At 45.1% G+C, this 17,690-nt stretch overlaps 1 protein-coding gene across 11 annotated transcripts in view; it reads right to left on the bottom strand.

Annotated features, from left to right (window-relative positions):
* The window catches only part of LOC137627833 (piggyBac transposable element-derived protein 4-like), a 326,978-nt gene that overhangs the window by 68,317 nt on the left and 240,971 nt on the right, over positions 1-17,690 (bottom strand). For 2 of the 11 annotated variants that reach the window (XM_068359227.1, XM_068359228.1), the window contains exons 3-4: positions 11,155-11,405; positions 10,346-10,635 (exon numbers count right to left, since the gene is read on the bottom strand). The exons of 5 other annotated variants lie outside the window; for them this stretch is intronic. In XM_068359227.1, the coding sequence (XP_068215328.1) occupies positions 10,346-10,635; positions 11,155-11,288 (424 nt within the window). In that variant the 5' untranslated portion in view covers positions 11,289-11,405. The remainder of the gene's footprint in view (positions 1-10,345; positions 10,636-11,154; positions 11,406-17,690) is intronic. 4 more of the 11 variants (XM_068359230.1, XM_068359229.1, XM_068359232.1 and 1 more) reach the window with 2 other exon arrangements.

The raw sequence follows: 17,690 nt of genomic DNA, 5'->3' as shown, positions 1-17,690 counted from the left end.
AAGTATTTAAAGAGTTATCTTTGATACAAGAGCTGTTGCCTGCTGGAGGCGTCTTGGACGCTGTCGCTCGCTAGAATAGGATTTATTGGTTAGCAAGAGCGACGTTCCCAGCCCCCTGCGCTTTAATATTTAGCTGCTTAGCTTTATTAGGAATTCTGTTATGATGCGTTAGTAGTGCGCCTGGCGAAAGTTTTGCCTAGGCTGACCAACACTAGTCTTCGTAGCCTAGTTATTGGTCCTTGTACTTCCTGCATGATAATTAGTCTTCCAAGTGTGATTTTTATTGCTTAAAGCGTTAGGCAACGTTATACATACAGCCCTTTTCGAGTAATTTCCAAGATAGTATTGGAGTGAGTTTCGGTGATTTAGGTAATCGATTCTCTTAGTGCCTAGGCTAGGTTGTCTTAGGTCTTGATAATATTATCTGTTTCCCCGTTTGCTCCCTTCTCTTCGGGGAAGGGGCAAACCCTTTCCCTCTGTTTAAGCCTTAGGCTTAACTCTAGTGGTTTGTTTGAATTAATTTTCAAATATAACTATGCTGGAGTAGTACTGTACCTTCCTGCTCCAACTGAATTGGTTCAGAGGGGGACAGTACAGCAGTGTATTAGTCTGAGTCCGTGTTGGTCTAGCGTGGGGCAGAGTCTCCCTTGCTGCCTGACACGGGCATAGGAGGTTTATCCTCCTTGATTCACCTTGGAAGGTTTCGGTAATTATGATCCCTTCGCTCGGTGACCCCTCAGACTTGTCCTCTTTGCTGTTCCGGGTTCGGGAGATGTTCCCTTTCCGGAATAGCAATTCCTTCCTTGCCTTGGTTTTAGGGAGGCAGCCAGTAGTGCCGGCCTCCCTCCCTGGATCTCTCTGGCTGAGATGAGCTTTCTTAGTTTGGAATGATCCTTAACCAAGGCAAGGTTGGACAGGACCCTCTGTCCTTCCCTTCTATTTTTCCGTTTCCTTTGTGTCAGTCGTCTCACATCCGTACCTAGCATAGGTTGGGGTGGGGAGCTGACGTGGTCCCCTGTCGGCCGGCAGAGAGTGCCGACCGGCAGAGGCCCTATCCTTTGAGTGCTGCCCGGTCCTTCCTTGGTCCTTCAACCGCTGCCGTCTGTAGTTTCAGTAAGCAGTGGTTAGGAAGCTTGACTTAGTGTCTCCCCTTCCTCTCGGCACTCTTTCGGGTGTCGGGCGCGGAGGTACATAGCCTCTTAGCCCGGCACCCATTCTGTTGTCTTCTCTTGTGTTGTCCTTGCCGTCTGCCGGCCTAGTGGCCGGCCGTCGGTAGGGGGGTGTTCGCTAGTTCTCTTGCTGTCGGTCGGCGGTGGTCTTATGCCTTTGCTGGCCGGTCTCCTTGCTCACCTGCCGGCCGCTTTGAGTGGCGGCCGGCAGCCGGGCGCTACCTGGGGTGGATGCCAGCCGGCAGGGTTTACTCACCGCTGCCGGGCCGGCCTGCTACATCACTCGGTTGGCCGGCTACTAAGAGTGATGGCCGGCAGCTGGGTGCCAACCGGGTAGCTATGGACCGGCAACCACTACCGACCGGTTCAGGCATAGGAACTGGAGTTCTCCCCCGTCTGGGTGATCCTAAGTTGCATACTTGAGACCTACCTTTGGAAAAAGGGGTGGGGGTGCTGACCGGCAAGAGCCGGCCGGCACACCACCCTCATGTACTGTATCAGTTCTTCCCTGTTTAGTGTCTTCTACCAAGGGAGAACATGATATAGTAGGTTACAACACTGTCTTTTCTAACTTACTTGTGTTGCCTTGTGCAGTCACTTGGTGTTGCCTTACAGGGATGAAAAGAGAACTCTTTTCATCTTTAGCCAGAATGGTAAAATCTTACCTTAGGTGTGAGCTACACCTAATTTCCCTCGGGAAATATGATCTTTGGTTATTCTAGCAAAGACTAACCATTTGATTTTAATGGCTGGTGGGCTTCCACAGGTGATTGTGGGGGATTCACAAGTATGTGTCTTTTCCTTATTCTTTGTGGTCTTGCACGACCCGTTGTTGTTGGCCTTACAGATAAGAAAGTGAGTTCTTTCTTGTCTACTATCCGGTATTTTAAAATCATTGCTTAGGGGGGGCTACACCTTCTTCCTTTGGAAATTTTCCATTGGTTAATCTGGCATAGATTAACTATACGATTTTATGATTTGGAAGGCTACAACAATTGGGTGTGCGGGAAATACAAGGATGTGTCTTTCCGTTTTGTTATGCTACTGTGCATATCCAGTGATACGTAGTTCACTTGATACTCATGAAAATTTTTTCTCTTTACAGGAGGACCATCCGTAGTGCGGATGTATTTCTGCAACGTCCGCAGTAGGGCTTCTGCGGACATGGTTCTGAAGGAGGCGTGTGGCATGCGCTGTCTCCACGGATGTTCTCCGGTATTGGGTTCCCCAGGTATGTTTCATATGCACTAACCTATCTATTGAGGTTTTTTCTTTTCGCTTCGCTCAAAATCCGTTTTCGTCTCCCCTACAACGGTGGATTCAAGGGATATAGCTAGGGAGAAGCTTCGTACCTGGGTGAGGGGCTTTCAGAAGATTACCTCTGGACCTTATCTTCCAAATGAGAAGATGAGGGCTTTCTTTTCCTAGGGCATCAACTGTTACAGTGATTCCCCAACCTCAAGAGGAGGTCCCCTTAATTCAGATCCCGTGGATGCTGAAGTCACGGTCGCCTTGCTTAGCATCCAGTTGGACGACAGGATGCCAGACGTGTCCGAACGTCTGGAGGAAGACCTCCTGGCAGAAGGCCAGGATGAAGTTCGAGCTCCGGACAAGGTAGCGGAAGAGGCCGAGAGAGGTCGGCTGCTCCGGTTCAGGTCCTTGAACCTGCTCCCTCAACATCATCTGCTCTCGCAGTAGAGCAGGCCCTCCCTCCATTGTTGGCTTGATCCAACAAAGGCAGAGGGAGAAGAATGGGAAGGCAGCTGCATTGTAACTGCAGGGGCACATCCGGACTGATAGGTCCGGTGGAAGGAGGTACCAGCTTCAAAGGAAGAGACTGAGCCGAAGGAGGTCGTAGTGATAGACCATGCTAGGCTCATGCCTTGCTTTCTTCTTCGATGAAAGAGAGGGGCTTCATGAACTCAAAGGTAGCTGTATTTGAGTAAGAGGCTCCCTTCCTTTGTGTCCTCTCCTGCCACAGCCTTCCCCCTTTTTTCGCTGAAAGGGTTTGCGGCGGTTTTGAAAACAGTCGAGGCTGGCAAGCCTTTCCCCTCCCTGGTGGAGTGTAAACCCTTGTTGCTGGCCTTTAAAAAGGAAGATTTAGTAAGCAAAACAAGGACTGGAAGGACGTCCATCTTACCTTCTCAGTCCAGATGTGGGAGGCGGATTTTGCCGGATGCCGGTTCGGCGAGATCCTCTCTAAGCTGTCTGGCTTTCTTTTGCGGAGAGAACTCTAGACAAAAGAAAGACTGGCTGCCTCTTTGTCTCTTCAGTCCACGTTTGAGACGATGACAAGTGATCCCAAGGTCCATGAAACGTTCATGGTTGTGATCAAGACTCATCTGGCCACTGTGACGAAGGATCTCTACAGCTCCGTCAGGGCGAAGAGAACCTGTAGGGAATTCGTGTTCGCCCGGGCTACGATGAGGCACGAGCCAAGGAAACTAATCTCCTCCAACAGTTGGGACAAAGACCTTTTCCCTAGTGAGTCGGTCAAAAAGGTTGATAGGGCCGCCACGGACGATAGAAATCTTCTCCAGGAGTGGGGCCTGTCTACCAAGAGAAATTCTTCCCCGGATGGGGTCCCCAACCTTGGAGGAAGACTAAAAGGATTAGGATACTTTCTCGGCCAGCTAAGCCAAGTAGACATCAGCAGCAACGGCATTTGCTGATGCCCTCAGTGCCCCAGATGGTGGCAAAAACCCCGACCACACTTCAGTGGGTTCCCCAATTCGTGTCGACACAGTCTCCGGCATTCAACCCATCGTTCGAAGGTCAGTCAACTGCCTGTCGAACAAGCCTAGAGGAGCAGCCAGAATTTCGTCTAGGTGCCCCTCAAGGAGAAGGGGTTTCATGGGTGGTCGAGGTCAGAGAGGCAAGACCTCAGGACAACAGTCCGAGCGAGATGATATTGGTAGAAGGGAGTCTCCAACGCTTTTGGGATCGGTGGACCTTCGATCCCTGGGTCCACAGCCTACTCAAGAAGGGACTGGGATGGAGCTGGTACAGCACTCCATCCCCATACCTTCGGCGTTTTTCCGATACTCCACCCCCGTTCTGGAGGAGTTCATTCATGAACTGTTAGAGGAAAAGTGATCCGAAGGGTAAAGTCCATCTAATTCCAAGGGAGGCTGTTTTGTGTTCCCAAGAAAGACTCGGAAAACTCGGAGTCATTCTGGACTTGTCGCCACTTAACAGGTTCATAGCGAACTACAGGTTCAAGATGCTAACAATACAACACATAAGGACCTTACTGCCCAAGAGGGCATTTACCGCCTCCATAGTTTTGTCAGACGCCTATCGGCACGTTCCAATCTATTGTCGATTCCCCTCCTACCTAAGGTTAAGGCTACAACGAAGACTATACATCTTCAAAGCCATGCCTCTCGGGCTTAAAATAGCCCCAAGGATTTTCACGATGCTTGCGAACGTAGTTCTCAGTCAATTACGCCTAAAGGGAATTCAGGTGGTAGCCTACCTGGATTTTGGCTGGGGTGGGCAGCACCCAGGACAGAATGCTTGCAAGCTTCCCTGTATGTGATCCATTTCCTAGATTATCTAGGCTTCAAGATCAACAGGAAAAGTCTCAACTTCCTCCATCTCTAAGTTCCGGTGGGTGTGAATCCACTGGGACCTAATGTCACACCGTTTTCTCCGTCATGGCGGAGAAAAGAAAGGAGATAGCTGGTTCTGTCAAGAGACTTCGAGATTCCGTATGGATATCAGATGCGAACTGGAGAGTGTACTGGGGTCTCTCCAGTTTACTTCGGTGACAGACCCGGTGCTAAGAGCACAGCTAAAGGATGCAACCGGAGATTGGAGTAGTTATGCATCAGATGCGCGAAGAGATCTGAGAAGACCAGTTCCGCTTCGTCGAAATACTCTTCTCAGGCCTTGGTCCCAAACCAGACTCCTTAGGAAGTCGGTTCTTCTTCATCCACCTCCCCCGTCGGTGACGAGTCACTCTGACGCCTCGAAGGAGGGATAGGGAGTTCACTCTCATCAGAAAAAGGCCCAAAGGTCTTGGTCCAGTCTATTCAAGACCCCTCACAGTCATTTTCGAGAGACTATGACAGTCCTTCTTTCCTTAAAGAAAGTCTCCCCGCATCGCTCGATCCACATTAGGTTGGTGCTGGACAGCGGGGGAGTTGTGAGATGCTTGAATCGACAAGGATCAAGGTCGCCACCTCTCAACCAGGTGATGTTGGCCATCTTCCGATTTGGGGGAAGAAGAAATGGTACCTGTCAGCAGTTCACCTTTAAGGAGTCCGCAATGTGACAGCGGACGCTCTATCCAGGTTCACACCGATAGAGTCGGAATGGTCCCTAGACGCAGGACCATTCTCCTTCATTCTGAGTCAAGTCCCAGAACTGCGGCTAGACCTCTTTGCGACGAAAGACAACAAGAAGTTGCCCCTGTATGTGTCCCCGTACGAGGACCCCTTGGCGGAAGCAGTGGACGCGATGTCCCTCGACTGGAGCAGATGGTTCAGGATTTATCTGTTCCCTCCTTACAACCTTCTGTTGAGGGTCCTCAACAAACTGAGATCATTTAAGGGAGTAGCGGCAGTAGCGGCCCACAAATGACCGAACAGTGTGGGGTTCCCTCTGGCATTGGAACTACGATTGGAGTTTCGACCGCTACCAGATCCAGTTCTGACCCAGTGAGTCCAGAAGTCAATTGTCTGCGCTTCATCACAGAAAACCCGGACCCAGCAGCTCATGATTTCTTTCCTTAACAGGTGAGAAAGTGTTTCGGGATTTCGAAAGCCAGCATGGACTTCCTAGAGGATTATAAGTGCAAACCTTTTATAAGGCAATATGAGTCATCTTGGAGAGAATGGGTAGCCCTTGTCAGACGAAGATTCCGCAGGAGATCACGACGGACTTCTGCTTGTCTTTCTTCATCCATCTCCTTGGTTATGGATCGGTAACTAACACGATTTTATCATGTAGGCCTGCTTTCACAAGACCCATTCTATATGCCTTCCAGGTCGACCTCGCTAACGAGATCTTTTATAAAAGTTCCGAAAGCCTGCGCTAGGCTCAGACCTTTAGCACCTCCAAAGCCCAATTCATGGTCTTTAGAAAAGTTCTTCATGTTGCTTCACTGTTGAACAATAAGGAGTGTGCGTTAAAGGATTTGACCCATAAGTTATCCTCCTTTTTGCACTCGCGTCCGGGGCCAGGGTTAGTGAGATCATACCCCTCTCGAGAGAGGAAGGTCGTGTTCAGTTCCTGGATGGGTGAACTGAACCTATATCCGGATCCTACGTTTCTCACCAAGAACGAGTTACCCACCATCAGGTGGGGTCCCTGAAGAATCTGCCCTCTGAAAGAAGATGCATCTCTATGTCCAGTAGAATGCCTAAAGGTCTATCTTCGTAGAACTTCAGACTTCAAGGATGGCCATCTGGCCAGGGGAGAAACGTCAGGATCAAAATCTATTACTGAAATAACTCAGGGCGAAAATCACATATCTTATTCGCAGAGCGGATCCTGACTGTTCACCCACAGGTCATGATCCGAGGAAAGTTGCTTCATCCTTAAACTTCTTTAGTTGTAGGGATTTTGGACATCTTCGTTCGTACACTGGCTGGAAGTCTTCCAGTGTTCTTTCGTCACTATGCGAAGCAAGTGCAGCAACTAAGAGGTTCTGTGGTGGCAGTGGGTTGCGTCGTTAACCCTGCTGTTTAACTCTGCGAGGAACAGTAGCTTAATTGGGACAATTAATTCCAGGGTGAGTATGTAGTCACATGTTGTACTACAAACTATGTGAGGGTACTGGGTGACCCACGTTGACTGTTCCACTTTCAAAGGTGAACCCAGCATAAGTGCAAACATGCGTGCCGAGCGTTTCTAACGCTAATGTGACTGATTAGTAAAACAGACTTTTGACTTGATACTTTGGTATCTTAAAAGTGGCTCCAATGTTTTTTCTTTCAGACAAACAAGTTGCTGTTTACTATCATACTTATGCTTAAAGTTTTAGTTATCCTCCTCTTATATATAGATATATATATATATATATATATATATATATATATGAGTGTGGTTAACCTGTTTGTTTATTGTCTGTCAATAAACTGGTTCTTGAGAACCTTGCGTCTCCTTCACCTGTGAGCATTCATTCTATGTATATTTACCCGGGGATAATTCTAATAGAATGTTCCCTTATGCAAGCTAATATTGCATTGGTTTATGCTTCCCCTTAGCTGGAGGACTCCATCCCATAAAGGGTTGGTGGCGGATTTACGAGTTTCCTCCTAAGCGGATATGAACCTTTGTCCAGTACGTGTTTTGAGCGGAGGACTGGTCAATATTTCATATTGACACAGTGATTCTTTTCGAACTTCGCTTTACCCAGTATGGGGTGAGACCACTATACTCGCTTGCCTGGGGTTCATACTTAGATATATGTACTCTTCGAGACTTTCCCAGAGTCTAGTAAGACTCTTCCCTGTTGGGGGCAGGAAGCTCTATCATGGTTATGATTAGTTGAAAAGATGTATGACGGTAACATCTTAGGTCTCTAGGTCGCGTCGACTGGGGGAAATACTTCTGAGGAGTACGGCACATTTTGAGAATCCACAGATACAGTAATGCTCTGGTATACTTCCATCAGGACGACATGGCTTGAGCCCAAAAAACGGATTTTGAGCGAAGCGAAAAATCTATTTTTGGGTAAGATGGCCATGTCGTCCTGATGGACCCGCCCTTCCCTTTCTATGAAAGGGCCGTAGGACCCCTCCCTACATACAGTATCTGTAGCACCTCGTGTTTCGCTACAAGGAATGCAGATGGCGCCAGAATCGGCGCAGGGCACGCTTACGAAACGGGAGAAGAGAGGGCCTTACGAACGGCTCTCCCCTTTTCTTTCTCGTTTTAGTTTTCTTGCCATTTGACCCCTACGAAGTGTTAACTCTATTCGGGGTATAGATTGCTATGAGGCGTGTCAAGAATACGTCCACTGATATTTACGATATCCCTAAGGTCTTTTTTAGGGATACTCGCTCCAGGAGTTAGAATTCTGGGTACCTTAAGGTAAATTCTCTGGGAATATCGCCGTAGTTGTAATATACCCTAGGAAGCTGCCTTTAAGGAACTTCCATCAGGACGACATGGCCATCTTACCCAAAAATAGATTTTTCGCTTCGCTCAAAATCCGTTATATATATATATATATATATATATATATATATATATATATATATATATATATATATATATATATATATATATATATATATATATATATATATATATATATATATATATATATATATATATATATATAAGAAATACTGTATATGTCTTTTGAGGACAAAATATTTGTTTTCATAATTCTATATATGATATTCTCTAAAATATCCATCCTTGCTCCTTATCAAATATTATTTCTTATACATTTACTCTTTATCAAATGTTATTTTTCTTCCTTCACACTGAAGAAAACTAAAGGAAAAAAACTTAATGAAGGTAAAGTAAATTTTCTATTACTTTTATTGTTCTGAACCATTTCCACAAAGTAGATCAGCAGCCTGAGATGAATCGGTATTATTCCAAATAGTAAAATTATCTCTAACATGACTGACTCTGTTGTTTACCTATTGTCTGATAGAAATTCTTTGGGTTTGATGGAGAACTTCATCGATCCTTTACTGACGGTATCCCTTGCATTTTTATTTTAGATTTCCCGGCTTCTCCCATTTTTTCCGCCATCTATCATGCTTTTCATATATACGAAATATTCCAGTAGAATTTCCCTGTTTTTCTCTTGATTTTAAAGTTTTTTCCCTTTTGGACCCAAATTTCCCCAAAACAGGGAAATTTTCTTCCATCTGGCACCTCTGGATGGGAATAGCGTAGCGTAGCGAAGCTTACGCTGTCGAAGGGGATCAGTTATTGTACGGAATAAAGCATAAATATTTGCAATTATACATTATTTGCAAAGTATACGGTTCAATGGATGGAATGGGTCTCACGGAATGGCAAGTCTTGCGGCACAACCCCTTTACCTCCCCCCCCACAATTTTTTTGCTTTAGAAGCAAGAAATTCAAAAAATTTCATACGTCTGGCATTGTCAACACTATGTAGTTATGGGAAATGCGCTAAAGTAAAATTCGGCATCTGACACCCAAATCAGCTGTTTTTCGGTACACTATACACAGATTTATTAGCAGTGTTTGACCCTTTTGTACGATGTACGATAGCAAGTCTATTATGGTACGGTTTTGTACGATAATTTCACTAAGTCTCTGGCACTATATATAAATTATTTACCTTTTACTGACAAAAAAAAGAAAAAAAAAGGTAAAAATCCCAAGGGACAAGGTCCACAGGTCTCTAATATTACCATAGATTAAGGGAGCCATAGATGCGTCACTACATTATGACAAGGTGTCACACCACGCATGCAGCGCCATCTATGTTCTATTGCGGTAATAACGGCCGGCTCAAGCAGCAGCTGTGTTTGATCATAGATGTATTATTTTAAGAAGTTTGATTATCCGTGGAAATATCGATATTAATAATTATCATCACAAAAAGTAATCGGTAGCAAAAACTTTTTTCCAGTACATTTGCATTATAATTGTCCATTAAAAAGGAGTATGATGACATGGCTACCATATAATTACTTATCAGTTTTTGTGCTAAATGAAAATGAGAACAAACAACATACTAAGGAAAGTTTCAAGCGTTTGAAAAATTAAGAATGAACCATATTATTATATTAAACATGACTGAGGAATCCCACAGATTAAGTTGATCCCTCTCATAATTAGTGCACACTATTAGTGCGGTATGCAGGGCGTAATCAAGATATGTACAAAAGCAGAAAACTACTATGTTAGGTCTAGAGTTAAGATTGGTTCCATGCTGTAGGCCAGCCACGGTGTACTAGAGTAACAATGATCTAGCGTGCTGTCTACATTCACACTAATATTCGAGATGCACCAGTGAATGAAGAAATGAATTAATGGAGTGAAGCAAGACCATGACCACACACACACACACACACACACACGAAGCAATAATCAACTGCTAAAGCACACAGAATATTTACCACGAATCAAGTTTCTGTATTAAAAAATAAAACATAAAAACATGAAATATGTGACAACATAAAAGACATAGTTTTAAATTTTGTGTGCAAGAAATACAATTCGCACACCTTTCAGTCTTTTTGTTGTGGGTTCATGTACTTCAGATGCTTTCCGCTTCTCAATGGATGTAGTAGGTCTCTGTGCATCAGAAGTCTTGGGTGGATTTGGTATGTCGAAGAGAGTTGGAATGGCATCTTTCCTCAACTGCTTACGTGGCTTTGGTACACCTTTGTCATTTGGATTCATAAACTGCGATGCAGTGAAGTGACACTCACACAGTGCAAGCTGCATTATTCTGTCGAAATCTTTTTTGAAATCGAGGTCACATCGTCTTGTGTTGACCCACCAAGTCTTGCACCTGTACAGATAAAAAATATTGGTACAAATAGCCGTATTCATAGAGCTCCCCCCCCCCACACACCAAAAATATACCGGTATAGGCTACACTGTATGCTTTTCAACAGACCGACAGTGTTATAAATCACTGGCAAGAATAGAGTAGAAATTTTCATAGAAAAAAATAAGACCAAGACGGTGAGACCTCCATTATGAATTTATGATTATGAAACGGACTGTTAGAGTAGGTTTATCCAGTGGCTAGATTGAGGTGGGGGATGGGGGCTTACTATTATAGATTTGGGGATGGTTTCGTCAGTTCGTGCATAACAGTTGGGTGGGGATGGGCCATAGCGAATAGAAAACGCATTGAGAACTGGGATTGAAGCATAGATTGATTGAGGCAAGCAGTGATTGACAATCTGGCAAGGCAACACACCTGCTGACAGAATCAATGCACGCTATCTTAATAGGCGAAGCGGAAAACACCTTTATTATCGCCCACAGAAACGCCCCAAAAATCTCATTATTTAGTTCTTACCTTTCAATATTGGATACATCTGTACGTTTTCCAGACTTTGGAAAGGTGAAAAAGGCTAATTCCGGGTTCTTGGCTCTCGAATTGCTGCAATTTATAGCAGCACAGTACTGCGAATGGCTGTTAACTCTCGGCATGGTTTGGTCATCAAGTCACCGCAACTAAAACCAGATGGCGCTGCTGTGTATGGTGTGACAAAAACGCCATATGGAGAGGCAGAGATGACGCATCTATGGCTCCCTTAATCTATGGTACTACGCATATCAAAACATTAGCGATATATTTTTCTTTCATTTCAGTCAATAATAGATAGTAGCATTTTCTTCATTTTAATATCATCATTATTTGTTTACTATTAATTCTATATCCATAAGTTCATTTATAAATTAAAAACAAAGAACAGTCCTGTATTATGCATATGTATAATATGTACGTATACACAATGTTATTACGCATATTAAAACATTAGCAATACATTTTTCTTTCATTTCAGAAAATAAAGTTAAAAAACTATTTACTGAACAATTAAAGTTTATTCAATCCACAAAGGAAGTACACGTAGGATAAGTTCTAGACGAACCGTACAAAAGCTCTCAAGACCACATGCCGGTATATTATTTCTAGTTAGCGTCTAAAGAGTGAGAGAAAACAGAGTTACACACATCTGTCCCTGCATCAGAGAACAGGAACCAACAGCGCATGAATGAAGAGTGTTTTTCGGTTTTTCTCATTCCTGATGTAATATTTCGTCTCTAAGTTATGGTTTGTGGTCCTTATGAATATGTGTACCTAAATATGACTATATGTGATGATATGACAAGGTTTTATATATTTAGTACACCACCTGTGTCGGTAAAGTTTGTTTACATTCTAATGACTACCTGTGGATGTTTGGGCAAGGGAATAATAGAATTCAATCGAACCAGCTTCCTTAGGACCTTAGAGGAAGAACTAGTGAGGCCTTCCACCACGTGAGATACATCACCTTTGTTTTTTCTTTTGTTTTCAATATAAGCCCTGTTATTGCGAGAGCTTGCTTCCCTTCGCTTTCTAAACTTCCTTAAAGGCATTCTAGTGGTATATATAAATAACAATTGATGTTCAATAGTCCAAAAAAAGTGATGCAACCGTTTGAAAACACAAAAGGCCACGATCACAGACAGAACACAGTATGTCAGTATATCTGTCAGTGTTGCTCGATGGGTTAGACTAAATTTCCCTGTTTTGGTTTTAAAAAATTCCCTTTTTCAAGCAAAATTTCCGTCTTGTAAGATATATATATATATATATATATATATATATATATATATATATATATATATATATATATATATATAACTTAAATAGATAGAAATATATATATATATATATATATATATATATATATATATATATATATATATATATATATATATATATATATACACATACACACACACACACACATATATATATATATATATATATATATATATATATATATATATATATATATATATATATATATATATATAAAATATATATATACATATATACATATGTACACACATACATTCATATATATATATATATATATATATATATATATATATATATATATATATATATATATATATATATATATATATATTACTAAATGAAATACTGTATATGTATTTGAAAACGAAATATTTGTTTTCATAATTCTATATATGGTATTCTCTAAAATATCCATCCTTGCTCTTTATTAAATATTATTTTTCTTCCTTCACACTGAAGAAAATTAAAGAAAAAAATTTAATGAAGGTAAAATAAATTTTTCATTACTTTTATTGTTCTGAACCATTTTCATAAAGTAGATCATCAGCCATACGCCTGAGATGAATCGGTATTATTCCAAGTAAATAGTAAAATTATCTCTAACATGAAGACTGACTCTGTTGTTTACCTATTGTCTGAAAGAAATTCTTTGAGATGGACTTAAATCTTCCCTAATCCTATACTGAAGGTATCCCTTGCCTGTTTATTATAGATTTCACGGCTTCTCCCATTTTTTTTTCGACCGTCTCTCCTGCTTTTCATATACAGTATATGAAATCTTCAAGCAGAGCTTCCCTGTTTCCTCTTGATTTTGAATTTTTTTTCCCTTTTCCATTTTGGACCGGAAATTTCCCTGAAACAGGGAAATTTTCCTCCATCTGTCAACTCTGCTATCAGTGCTCCCAGATGGGTTAGTGTAAAAATCCCCAAAACTCATGATAAAAAATCCCCATTTCCACAAATATATTTTCTTCTGATCCTGTAGGCTTTACTAATATAGACACATTACTCAATATACTTCATATAAGCACAAGCAAACTAATTGCAACAATATCACAAATTTTAAGTAATTTGTATTTTTCCTAACATACTTACCGAGAACTACTTTCTTAGGAGTTACCTGGAATCTCCTCTCAACCGACCAGAGTTTTGTGTAGTCTACCCTACTTCCGTTTTCTGTGGGGGACTAACCCAGGAGTAAGAACGTGCCCTGAGGGTAGTCCTGAGCTAGGTCGGCGTTAGCTTGGGTCTCGCTCGTCAGTAAGTTCCTAGGATGGTACAAAAGGTTCTTCAAGGGCAGAAAGGCACTCGGGGAAGGCAGGGAGGGCCATTACCCGAAAGTAGTTCTCGCTAAGTATGTTAGGAAAAATACAAATTACTTAAAATTTGTGATTTGTTCCAACACAGAGACTTACCTCGAACTACTTTCTTAGGAGACTTACACTTTAGGAGGTGGGAGTGTCTTCCTGAACTTCAGACCCAGCTAAGCGGACGTCTCGTAACCTAGATGTGAACTAGGTTGTATAAAATATCGGAAAAGGAAAGGTAGGGCAAACTACACAAAGAGCTCATGTTAGTGTCTAAGTACTTACCCTTTAAAACATTTCATGATGCTGAGTCCAGTGACGAAGTTGCAGAGACGTGTCTTCATTGGTTATATATGTGTGGTTATCTCCGGTCAGGGATAGGAAAACGGGGATTAGGGTGAAAAGGAACGAACCTGTGTCTCTTGGTTTTGTTATCCGCGATCGTACCTGGGGCTTCACCATTAAATCGCTTGGAGCGCGGAGATGACTGTCCCAATAGAAAAACCGTCTAAAGATCTCCTTGAGTAATCCTTGAGATAATGTGCTGTGAAGGTCGACTGATTCGACCAGGTGCCTGCTCGAAGGATCTGGCCCACCGCCATGTTCTTCTCAAAAGCTAAAGACGTGCTTAGACCCCTAATGTCATGTGGCCTAGGAGTACCTGGCAGGGGCAGTCCCTCTTCATTATAGGCCCTGACAATAACCTGTCTCAACCAAAAGGAAATGGTATTCTTCGATACCTGCTTCTTCGTAACACTCGTGGAGACGAAAAGATTTTTTATACCAGGCCGGAGGTGTGCAGTCCTCTCAAGGTACTTTCTAATGGCACGGACAGGGCACAACTTCAAATCTTCTGGATTCCCTGTCATAGGAATAGCTGGCATTGAAAATCCCTCGAACTTCGGATCCCAGACCGCTGGATTCTGAGTCTTTGCCACGAAAGAAGGGACGAACTTGAGGGAGATTTCTCTCCACCCCTTCGAATGAGAGATGTCGTAAGACAGCCCATGGATCTCTCCTACTCTCTTAGCAGAGGCCAAGGCCAACAAGAAGACTGTCTTGAGAGTGAGATCCCTGTCTACTACATCCTTCAGTGGTTCGAACGGGGTCCACTTAAAATTTTCAAAACCCTTGCCAAGTCCCACTGCGGCACCCTGGAGGTTTGAGGAGGGCAAGCTTGTTTGAAGCTCCTGATGAGCATAGAAATGTGCCTAGAGGTGCCCAGGTCGATGCCCTTCAGTAGGAAGACTTGGCCCAAGGCTGCACGTACCCCTTTGATAGCCGAAATTGACATGCCCACTTCGTCTCTGAGATGCACTAGAAAATCTGCGATATCTGGGACCGAAGCTTTGAGAGGCTTGATGTCCTTTGAGGTACACCATTTCGTAAAAGTGGCCCATTTTGCTTGGTACACCGCTGCTGAAGACCGTCTCAGATAACGTGACATCTTTTCTGCAGTTCCTGTTGAATAGCCCTCCTTCCTCAGGAGCCACTCGATAGTCTCCAGGCGTGAAGGCGTAGAGACTGAGGATTGTCGTGGAACCTTAGAAAGTGTGGCTGCTGTAGAAGATCTGGCCTGTCGGGTAGCGGCCACGGAGGAAGACATGCCAGGTCCTTTAGATCCGCGAACCACTCCCTCTCCGGCCACCAGGGTGCTACCAAAGTCACCTTTAAGTTTCGGGCCGCCCTTACTCTGTTGAGCACTTGCCTGATCAAATGTGAAGGGGGGAAAAGCGTACACGTCGAGGTTGTCCCATTTGTGCTGAAAGGCATCTTCCAAGGCCGCCTTTGGGTCTGGGACAGGAGAACAAAACACGGGGAGTTGTGCGTTCAGCCTGGTTGCAAAGAGATCCATCACCGGCGATCCCCATCTTTGAATGATGAGCCTGGCTACTTCTGGGAGGAGGGACCACTCTGTTCCCACTATTTGTCCCATCCTGCTGAGACCGTCGGCTAGGACGTTCTTCTTGCCTGGAATGAACCTGGCTCAATACTTCCAGGGAAGATTCTATTTTGCAGGCTCCCGGTCGCTGCCCTTCTGGGACATAAAACTTACTCTGGGACCTGAGTCCCTGTAGTAACTTTGAGGAGCTCTGTGACTTGGGGGCCTCGGCATTGCCCGCCACAATCTTGTCCACGTGGGCACGGCCCAGGACCAAATCCCTGGCCACAGGCAGCGCCAGGGAGGTTTTCTGCTGCATGGGGGCCTCCATCAGCCGACTTAGGCTGGACCGCCAGGAGTCCTCGTCGGCTGGAACAGGTTCTTCAATTCGGTGATGTCTGCGTATCAGGCCTATCACCCTACGATATGCCGAGTCCTCGGTTGGGGAACCTTCCCTGTCGTCAGCAACACCCTCTGCCTGATTCCAAGGTGCCGGGTCAACGGGCACTCCCAACGGGCGTCGTGGTTCAGGCTCAACGAGCACCTCCCTGCGGTGGTAGCGGTCTGCTCCGACGGAAACCTCCGCACTAGGTCCGGGTGTCGGGACGAGAATCGCCGTGTCGGCGAGGACTACCGTCCGTAAAATATCTTTGGAGGATGAGGACGCGGTTTCCGTGGGCTGGCCCGACGGAGGAAACTGTTCCTGTGAGTCCAAGGGCCGAGTCAGCTGTGCTGACCCGACCAGGCTGCCCGTCCGAAAGCATGGCTCCCCCCGCTGGGCGGGTTGAGCCGGAAGCTTCGCGGTCTTACGCCTGCCTGAAGAGGCCTTCTCGCTCTGTTCCTTGCGAGGGTCATACTTGTGGCTGGCCGAGGGCCTTCGTGGCGAATAATCTCTGGACCAGCGGCTTGGAGAACGCTGAAACTCGCTCCTGTGGGGAACGAAGACCCATTCACCATTGGGGGACCTACTCTTCCTGTACTTCCTCCTCGGTGACCTGGATCGTCTTCTACTATACCTTGAGCGGGACCTTGAGTGGGAACGCCTGCTCCTGGACCTCTCCCTCCGCCGTCGGCGCCTCCTCCTCGCTTTACCCTCTGAAGAGACCGAAGAGCCGCCCTCCGAAGATCCCGACGATACTACATAACCCGACCGACAGACGGGAGCGGGGGCCACGGAGGTCTTCGCGACCTGTTGAGTTCCAGAGGTCGAGGGTTGTAAAAACGAGTCCGGAACCGCCGTCAGAGGAGCTGGAAAGGAGGTCGGATGCAATACGCTAGGGAACCAGGTATCTAGGCCATCTTCCATCCGTAACGGGGACCTACCTGGCATTTTCGGGAGCTTCCACCCAAAGGGCTCCCCTACCGTCGAGTCTAATCTCTCCTGGATGCTATCAGCTGCTGAAGTACCTGAAACACAGGCCCAAGACGCGGGCAAAGAGACAGACACAGTGTTACTCCACATGGGGTCATCGGAGGAGACATGCCCCCCAATCACAAGGGCAGAGTCTCCAAAACCCCCAGACACAGCACTATTAGGCCCCCCACTAACCTGTGATGGCCCAGCAACCCCCACATCATGTAAATTAGACTCTTGGGGAAGCGCCCTCGGCACTTTCCCCGCAACGGACTTACCTCGTCCCCTACCCTGGTTAGGGGAAGAAGAGGCATAAGCCCCGTCAGACCGTCCACCTGGCGACGGTAATGGCGAAGAGATGCTTGTCTTCCTGGGAGATCGTTTAGACGATTTCTTCTTCTTTGTGCTATAACGCACCCACTGGATCTCATTCCAGCTAACACACTCTGAGCACGTATCCGTCGGCGAACACACACTGCCTCTACAGGAAGAGCAAAGGGAATGCGGGTCCACCTCCGGCTTGGAAAGGAACGCTCCACACGATTTCCCGGCTCTAGGCCCAGGACAACGGCGGGTCTGCTCCATCACAACACAACCACAAAAGACAGGCACGAAGGGAATGAATAAGGAAATCACTTGGGAAACACAAGGGAAAGAAGTGAACACGCGAGAACACAAGGGAGATGCACAGAGATAC

This window comes from Palaemon carinicauda, chromosome 35 (assembly GCF_036898095.1).
Source record: "Palaemon carinicauda isolate YSFRI2023 chromosome 35, ASM3689809v2, whole genome shotgun sequence".
Classification (NCBI taxonomy): domain Eukaryota; kingdom Metazoa; phylum Arthropoda; class Malacostraca; order Decapoda; family Palaemonidae; genus Palaemon; species Palaemon carinicauda.
This window is presented reverse-complemented; position numbering and strand designations above follow the sequence as displayed.